This window comes from Chaetodon trifascialis, chromosome 1, assembly GCF_039877785.1.
Source record: "Chaetodon trifascialis isolate fChaTrf1 chromosome 1, fChaTrf1.hap1, whole genome shotgun sequence".
NCBI lineage: Eukaryota > Metazoa > Chordata > Actinopteri > Chaetodontiformes > Chaetodontidae > Chaetodon > Chaetodon trifascialis.
Genome location: NC_092056.1, coordinates 29,143,752 through 29,152,948, shown reverse-complemented (window position 1 = coordinate 29,152,948; position 9,197 = coordinate 29,143,752). Strand labels below are relative to the sequence as shown.

At 43.1% G+C, this 9,197-nt stretch overlaps 1 protein-coding gene across 2 annotated transcripts in view; it reads right to left on the bottom strand.

The window, feature by feature from the left end:
- Positions 1-9,119, bottom strand: part of tshz3b (teashirt zinc finger homeobox 3b) — a 39,943-nt gene extending 30,824 nt beyond the window's left edge. The window contains exons 1-2 of one of the 2 annotated variants that reach the window (XM_070964382.1): positions 8,980-9,119; positions 8,052-8,531 (exon numbers count right to left, since the gene is read on the bottom strand). In XM_070964382.1, coding sequence (XP_070820483.1) covers positions 8,052-8,091 — 40 coding nt within the window. In that variant the 5' untranslated portion in view covers positions 8,092-8,531; positions 8,980-9,119. Of the gene's footprint in view, positions 1-8,051; positions 8,730-8,979 lie in introns of those variants that run through there. The other variant, XM_070964392.1, reaches the window with a different exon arrangement.
- Between the last annotated feature and the right edge of the window lie 78 nt (positions 9,120-9,197).

The following is a 9,197-nucleotide window of genomic DNA, read 5'->3' as shown; positions in this document are numbered from 1 at the left end:
CAAACAACTTGTGCATGTGTATTCTAGATTTTCAAATACTGACTAATCGCGTGGCTCACCTCTAGTCCAGGCCAATATACCCTTAAGCATTGTATCATATATATGGTATATCTGCAGTTATTAATTTTAAAAAATGTATCCTTTCTGTTTCCTTTTATAGTGGTTGTTTTTACTATTATTCTAGTTATTTTTCATTATTGCACTCTTGCCTTTTTCGCACAGTCCAAAGAAGACGCCACCCTACTTCTCAGTGCACATATTGCACGAACGGGTGACTTACACGTAGAATTTTCAAATTTACCTGCAGTGAGGTTTTAAGATATTTGCAATGATCTGTTTGCTGCATTATTATGAATAAAATTCAGTAAGTGTTCTTTGAAGTCTTCCTCTTCTCCTTCATGTTACCATAAAAAAATGTATTACAACGCATAGTTACATATATATATTTATCATCACCTTAATTCTTTAACCATTCTCAAACATATGTTTAGTTGTGTCCTATTTTTCTTTGGTATATATAATTTCATAAATTAAAAAACAAACAAACAAACAAACAAACAAAAAAAACCATTCAAATTCTTTAGCATGTTTCTCTGTCTGTGCCCTGCGTGTCCTGTGGTCTGTAACCTCTCTTGCACTCTCTGCACCCACCCCTCGCTTTACAAAATGATCTCAGGGAAAAAAAAGGAGAACAGGGAGGAGAAAGGGAGAGGAATTGGGGAGGGGAGGAGGAAAAAAATGAGGAAAGGATGCAGCCTTGTGAGCCAATTTAAGAAATAACTGCTGATGCATCAGCTATTGACTGTTTGAGCGCTCGTGATAACGCTCAAGGCGAAACTGGGAGCAAAATGACAGCATCAACTGCCTGCAATAAAGTGCAGTGCGCCAGACCAAGGGAGCTCTAATTGACAGCTGTCAACCTAATGGGAGCCATGACGGAAGATTCTGGGAGAGGGAGGGAAAGAAACACTGTTTATAAACCATCAGCCACTTATCCTCAAGGAAGGGAAGGGGGGAGGAGGAGATGAGGGAGCTCTCGTTCCCCTCCCTCCCGCTCTCTTCCTCTGTCTCTCTTGCTATGATTGTCGTTTGTCTACTTGCTTGGTTTTTCATTTGCTCCTACTTTCTCTTGCCTGTGCCCATAATCTTTTTTACAATCTCATTACCTTTCTGTCTTTCCCTATGATAGAATATTTAACTATGCAACAGTTCTCCCACTTTATATCTTCTCTCTCTCTTCCTCTCTTGGTTCATTGTGGCAGAGCGTTATGGGGCAGGAGCAGTGAGAAAAGCAGAAGAAGGCCATAACTAATCACAATGTCAGTTAGCTGCCTGGGAAAGACTCACTCTGCACAAAGTACTGCAGAAAACGGGACAGACTGGGATGCAGAGACTGACTGGGACTCACAGTGCTTTCAGCTCAGTGTACATGCAAAAGTTGGGGATTTTTAGTTTGATTTTTAGTTTGATTTTCGACAGGCTGGTAAGCAGATGTGGGATTTAGCAGTACGTTTACTGGAGCCGCCGCAGAGGTGGAGCAATCTTTTTGGTTGAGTTAAAGCTAAGTTGGTGGAGCCAACCACAACTTTAACCAACCAAGTTAGCTTGGTGGTGAAACTGAATGTCATAACACATAAAACCGGTAACATGAAGCGATGTCTATTTCTGACCCCTCGTCACAGGTTGCATATCTGTAAAAAGTGAGCTTGCAAACTGCGAAATATTTCACAAGAAAAATCCAAAAGCAAATAATGACTTGTGTTGCAGAATTGTTCTTATCATTACATTTAACCCTCACAATTGTCTAGAAAAACATGTCAAATAAAAGTGCAACAACATAAGCCTGATTACAACTCTGGCGGCCACAGCGACTACATTTGAAAAGATGGAAAGTGTGCACCAAGTTCGCATTCCGAGCTTCCATCGGAGCATCAGACCATTCAGGACGGTGACAGTCAGTGTCTTTATTTCTACCTCCAGAGCAGCTCTGCCTTTGATGAATATTTGATGACCGCAATTCTACCCTATACATCACAATATGTAATTCTAAAGGAAGCAAAAACATACGCTTTTTTATTTAATTATCTCAATAAATACCGTTAAAGTTTAGGAAATCAAATACTTTTTTACACATCATTTTAAAGAAAACTCCTCTCACTTTTATTCTTTTTCCTCAATCTGATCTGTCAGCAGGTGCTAGTTACATGTGAGAGTGATCGGACGAATGATCAGTGCAATTCAAAAAGAATTAATATGTATTAGTTTGAGTCAGGTGAGAAGCAGTCGGAGCATAAGCATAAAAAGACCACCACCTTTCAGATGAATGGGCCACAGATAGAAAACTCTGAAGGCGCTGATATTCAAATACATCCACTTCATTAGAAATTGGAGTGGACGACTTTCACTTCAAGGATGAGTAACCTCTGAATTTCATCTTTCAATGAAGGAATTGGGTAATTTTTCTAGCATGTCTTAAAGGCTCATTTCCAGGCGACAAGCTTTCAAATGTTGCAGAGGGATACTAGAGTGCAAAAGACAAAAACTAAAGGAGGTAAAAGTTTTGGGACTGAAAAGCATGTCCTAAATAAGCTCATGAATTTCATCCAAAAGTCACAATTAACAAAAAAAAAAAAAGAAAAGGAAAAAAAAAAAGTTTAATCTATGCCAGCTACAGTGAGCTAAACATAAAAGTAAAGAGCTAAAAGTATGAGACAAAAGCAATACGCGAGGTACTTGAATATACAATAGAATAATAAAAAATGCTATTTTATCATTCCAAAAAAAAGGGCGTTTTTTTCACAGCATGGTGGGCTGAAGCAAAGGGCCGTGTGTAGGGTGCTGTTGACAGAAACATTTTTCACTCTCCTCATCACATACTCATTAGCAGAATTATCAATACCTTCTTAAACAAGGTGAATTAGCTTCGTTATATTGACGTGTTTTATCAGATCACACTGCATCCACTGTACGGGACAATAGGTCGTGATACAAGGTGCCGCTGTATTATCACATGTGTTTTTAATAAACAGGATCACTTTCATTGAGATCGCCTCTCACATAAAATGTACTATAAAATAACAAACAACTTTTCTCAATTCAAGATTCTTGTTGGAAATGTGTGTCATGCTATGCACGGCTGAGCAATGTGAACATGTGTGTGTCTGTATTGTGAGTATGCGCGAGTGTGCCAGCTCCCTCCTGTGAGTGTGTCAGAGTGTGTGTGTGTGCACGCGTGTGAGTGAGTATATCTAAGTGGGCCACTGCATCTCGACTTAGATCCACCGCGAGTGCAACGTTAACACACATCAAGCATGATTAATCTCTCGCTCTCATCTACAATCAATCACACACACACTCTCAGACGTACACACACACACACGCGCACACAGAGGTAGAGAAATCACAGAAATCAGCTGCTTTTCCTCCTCGGCTGCCATCTATCTCCTGTTGGACAGAACCAGATCTGTCTTGATGTTAATATTTACATAAATCATGCTTAGCCTCTTTGGACACCATGCTGATGATAGGTGTTTCTGAAAAATCAACGCCAGTGAAAAATCCTCCCACTCTGGGAAAGTGTCATTGAGTAGCTAATAATGACCAGTGTCAACGTCATCAATCTGCAGTGGGCTCATAGAAGGAATGTACACCTGCACACACACACACACACACACACACACACACACACACACACACACACAGTGTTATGTTAGTGCCATGCAGCTGCTACTTACTGCTAAGCATCCTTCATTTTAAAAAAACGACATAGCTCTGCAACAATAGATCTGTACTTGCACATGTGAGGACATAAGTCATGTAGAGTTTGGAGCTGTAAAAAAAACCTACAGGTAAAAAAATATACGGGATGTTTGATGTTCAAGCTTCCTCTCCCATAACAATGATCTGTTTGGTCTAGCCTGGCTTTGAAGCCCACAGACAAAAGCCCTCCGCTCGCCTGAGCTTTGTCCTTTCCTGATGTCATGAGCGCTAAAAAAATAAATACCTTTGCTCTGATAATGGTGCATGCGCGCACGTACACATGTGCACATAAACAAGCCAGCATAACTTACATAGGACCGGGTTTTTAATACACTCACATGACATCACCGCCGTATCGAGCATGGAGTTTATCCCGTCTGGTACATGAAATATCCTCAGCGGCTAAATTCAGGGATGACCTGAAAGATTAGCTTTCTACCCAACCAGCGGCACCACTGTCCAAAGCCTCACCTATGGTGGAGCTGAAAAACCACGGACGGGGGGGTGTGGGCGGGGGTGGCAAATGAGGACAGTGTAAGATCAAGTTGATTACATCCAACTATGCCACAGACCTAATTGGCGAGCGTGACAGTGTGCGGAGCTTGTCATCTCCAATCATTAGGCCTGTCAGAGATCCATCAGATGCTCGGCTAATTAGGAGAACGCTAATGAAGCTGGCAAAACAACTCCTCGTTTTAGACAGCTGAGTGCGCTCCGTCGCTGGGGTGGGAAGTGTGTGTGGTGGCGGCGAAGAGGTTTGTTGGAAAAGAAAGAGGAAGTGTGTGATCATGGAAAGGACTGAAGTAGTTCTGGAGCTGTGTAAAGTATAAAAATGGCTATTTCTTTATGCTTGTACCCATGCAGAGCCCTGTACAGAGCTGACCGTGAGGCCATGTTCACGTGAATCTACATGTTTGGGTAAGAAACAATGAAAAAACATGAAAAGCTCCAATCAGCAGATTTCAGTAGATTTCAATAAACACGCTGACCTTTAACCAGATTTACAAGTTTCTGTCTTTTAACAAATGTGATGTTTTAATGAATCACAGAGGCTCAGTATACCTGCTGTCTTTAACCACAAACCCTTCACAAAGGCTTTGTTTTCTGGGTGCACAATAGAGAGGCCGAATCAGTGACATAAAAGAGGAAAAAGAGAAAGAAAGGAAGAGATTTTGCTGTGGAAAAAAATCAAAAAAAGACTCAAGGTTGGGGGTACTCTGCCTCCCCCCCGTTCCTAATCAAGGCCTATCATTTGCCATCCTCCCATAACTCTTGCCATCACTACGGCACAATCAATTTGTCATCACTCTTTGTGTGCCATGCAGTTCTCCTCAACCTTATAACTTGCAGCTGTGAGCGAGGGAGGGAGGGAGGAAGGGAGGGAGTAGGAGATGGGGGGAGGAGGAGGAATGAAGGGTAAAAAATAGGAAGCTGCCAATAGTCTAAAATGAAACTCCTCCTTCGCCTGCCTCGTGTTTGTTCTCGTCCGCTCATCAAAGAAATAAATGCCTCATTTTCTCTCCCGCTCTCACTGCCGGCACACTCATTCGCTCATTCCAGCTGAATAAAAAGGCTTTCAGTCATCCCACTACGTATCCATCCATCCATCCATCCACCCATTTCTTTGCCCCCACCCACTGTGTCCATTAGGGCTAAAACATTTTGATCAAGTAAGGCCCTGGGCTGAGAACACATAAGACTCTCTCTCTCTCTGTGCCAGCCTCTGATTGACCATTAGGGCCATTGATGAATGTGGCTGTCAGAGGGCAGACAATTAAATCAAATATGAAACAAAGTCTCTCTGACGGGCCCTTCTGATGGAGCAAACCAGTCTTCCGCCTCACGATTAGGCTAATAGTTACATTTTTCATACCACTCTATGTGCATGTGTGTGCAAAAAGTATTGCATGCCGCTTTATATGTACTATAAAGCCATTGCAGCATGTCTTCTGTGCATGCACCGCTGCACATATGTAATTATGTGTGTCAGAATGCGTGCGTGTGTGTGTGTGTGTGTGTGTGTGTGTGTGTGTGTGTGTGTGTGTGTGTGTGTGTGTGTGTGTGTGTACTGGTAGCCTGTAGGCGATCTCGGAGAATATAGTTCCTTGAGAGTTACACAAAGTTGCAAACAGGAATGTGCTAAGGTAAAATGGCTTACCATAAAAGGCTAAAGGTCACGCATAAATCATTTCGAAGTCACCTTAACAAATATAAATGGTAATTAGTGTTTCGAAGCCACACTTACTACACGTGAAAAAGCACAAAAAAATTAAGGATCATATTTGTTTCATTGACTCAAAATTTTAAAAAGAGCACAAGTTCTTTGACTCGTAAATTATCTGACCAGAACATCAAAACTTCAAAAAATTCCAGTTTTTTTGTCCATGTTATGTCTGAGGCGAAGCGGGGAAAACAAACAGAGATGAGGGGAAAAAAAGAGATACAAAGATGCAATTAAATGATGGCGTTAATGACTCGAAGTTTGTGAGGCCAGACGAGACTTCAGCAGGCCCTCCTTTACTACCAGAGTGAATGGGGATGAGGGAGGGAGGGAAGGCGGAAGGGAGGGGTGATTTATTGACACTTATCGGGAATGAACAGATCAAAGGCTCGGCCAGATGACAGGTGATCAATCAGGCGTCAAATCAAAGATGGCAATTGTCCATTAAAGCTCTCTTCCAGTATACACTCCCTCCCTGGGCTGTGAAATAATCTTTAGACTAGAAGAAAAGTCTTCCCCTGAAACTGAAGGGGAGGAAAGAAAGAAAACAGACCAAATCCTGATGAAAAACAAGGATGGAAAACCTCTCAGAAATTTTCAGAGGGGTTGCTATAAGTCCCAAAGGAATAGATACTGACAAAGAATGAACTATAATAGTGTCTAACTGAATATTGCAGAAATACACTGGTAGGATGAGGCATAATATACAATGAGGTCACTAAAGCCCAATATTGTGTATCAAAACACAATCCAAATTCATGGAGAATATTCCTGCAACACGATGGTGCAACGGTATCACTGGTAGACAATCAGACACACACTGTTCTGGGGATGTTAAAGTAACGTTTTCATGAGAACAGACAGAAAAATAGATAGAAAGATACGGATCGTATAAGACAAATGTGATTAAAAGAGTTGACTTCCTGTGATTTATCATGATGTTTTAGAGTTAATCTCACTTCCCCACCAGAAAGCAGCAAGCGTCAAAGGCCTCCGTGACAGTCAGCTGACCCTAAGGCTCCACCAAACCTCTCTGGTATAGATCCTTAATTCCTCAGTCAATATCTACAAGCAGAGGAGGAGGCGCTGTGAAGGAGTAAAGAGAGGCAGAGAGCTATGAAAGATCAAGTTCTCTGAGGCAAGGAGAGAAACATGAAGGGAAGAAAGAGAACGAGATGGCTGTTCACGCTGAAAACTGGTACATGAAGGCTCACCTGTGACCTGTCTCAGTGGTAATGATGATTGGTCTAACTACCAGGTCACGCCTGAAAACGCCCAAACCCGCCTTTCACAACATACGAGTAGAGAAAATATTCAAAATCTACAGACTAGCAATTACTTGCAATATTGGTTAAAAGGAGATCCTTCTTTTCTTTTATTATTATTTTTTTCTATTAAAAAAATAAAACAAGTGAGACATCACAGTTTTCCAAAGCCTCAGGTGACGTCTTGGTTTGTTCAAAACCCAAAGAGTTTCAATTTGCACTGATAAACAAGAAAGAAAAGCAGGAACGTGTTTGTACAAGTGGCTGGTAACTCCAAATGTTTGACATTTTTACTTGAAACAACTACTTGACTAAGTGTTTTATTGTTTCAGCTCTACTACAGACCACAGAAAGAACGACCTTTGTGGTGTTAACTAATCGTACTTTAAAAAAATGGAGTTAAGGATCTGTGGAATTCTAAAAATTCTGCTAAGAAAAGATGATATAAGGGAGGCACTGTTTGGTGTTTAATATTGCACATCAGCTGATTAGAATAGGAAGTACAATGAGAGAATGGTAGGAAAGGTCTGGTGTGAGAAGGCAAAAGTTGTGTTGTGGCTGTGCAGCTGTGGAAGTCTATACAGAGAGCTGGATGTTGGCCCTTGTTAGTTTACAGTGCACAACACAATATGTTGCAGCTACATAAATGTTACTATGTGGGTGAGGGAAATATCAATGAAAAGTAACTGAATGAGAGAGGCGGGGAGGAGGGGGGACACAAATAAAGAGAGGGGGAGAGAGAGAGAGAGAGAGAGAGAATGAGAGCGAGAGAGGTCAGTTACACGCAAACCAAAGCCTGTGCTTACCTGCGGCGCGCCGAGGCGCTTGCTGCTTCCTCCGCGGCATGTCGGCTTCGGGGGCCCGGCAGGGAGTTCTTCTCTGGCCCCGGTGATCCGAGGTTGCCTGGGGGATCCTCGGAGCTTTGATACACAGTTTCCCCCCCTGGGTGCGCTCTCAGGGCTCCCACATAGATCGGGGTGGGTGTGTGATAAGGGGAGGATGTGCAGTTTTCGAACACAAAAATAAATCAGAGGAGAAAGAGCCAGTAGATGCGAAGATGGTAGGGAAAAAAGGAGAGAGAGAGAGGGAGAGAGGGGGGGAATTCAACCCCCGGTTGGCTGCTCTCTCTGTCGGTCGTTGTCTCGCCCGCTCCGACTTGGATGGACGCGGTGGGAGCAGGAACAGAGGGGGCTCCGCGGTAGAAAAACAGAGAAGGGACGTTTTAAAAGCGCCGTGTGCCTCCGTGTGATCCTCTTTACTTGGCGTCGGAGGCTGCAACAGGCAAGCTTGGAGGGATAAAACCAAATGATCGCGTCAGTCAAAAGTCCGCAAACAAGGGGACAACACATCAAGAGCTGACACAACTGAAGCCCTGCGCCTCCTCTACGGCTCAACCTCTCTGCCGCTGATAGGCGTCACGTAGCTCCCTGTCTCTCTCTCCCCGTCTCTCTCGCTCTATCTCCCCCTCGCTCTCTGCCTCTCTTACCCCTCTCACTCGCTTTCTGTCATTCACTGCCTTATTCTAGCCCCGTTTATTCCAGCACAGGGAGCAGGCTAATCAGAAGCTTTGGGTTAAGGCTTGAAATGTGCGTAATGTCAGTCATATTGCAGATTGGTCTAAAGCGAGGAGCAGACATGCAGACACATGGTAGCCTCACAAAAACACACATATACAGTATCATTCACAAGCATGCACAGGCTGACAGCGTGATCTAAACGGAAATGCATACTTACTTTACGGACTGATCCTCCGCCGCGCTATCCATGAGGTTCTCGCTTTCCGTCCCAGAAATCACGCACAATTCAAAGCCAAGAGGTGAACCAGCTGAAACGTGCCTGAAACCATCTCATAAAATCCACTCGCCTCTGGCAAGTCCTGTTGGTGGTGAGCGCAAAAAAAGCCACATGCAGCTTTTTTCAGTTTGTTATTCTCAGGACCGACAGCGGAGGCG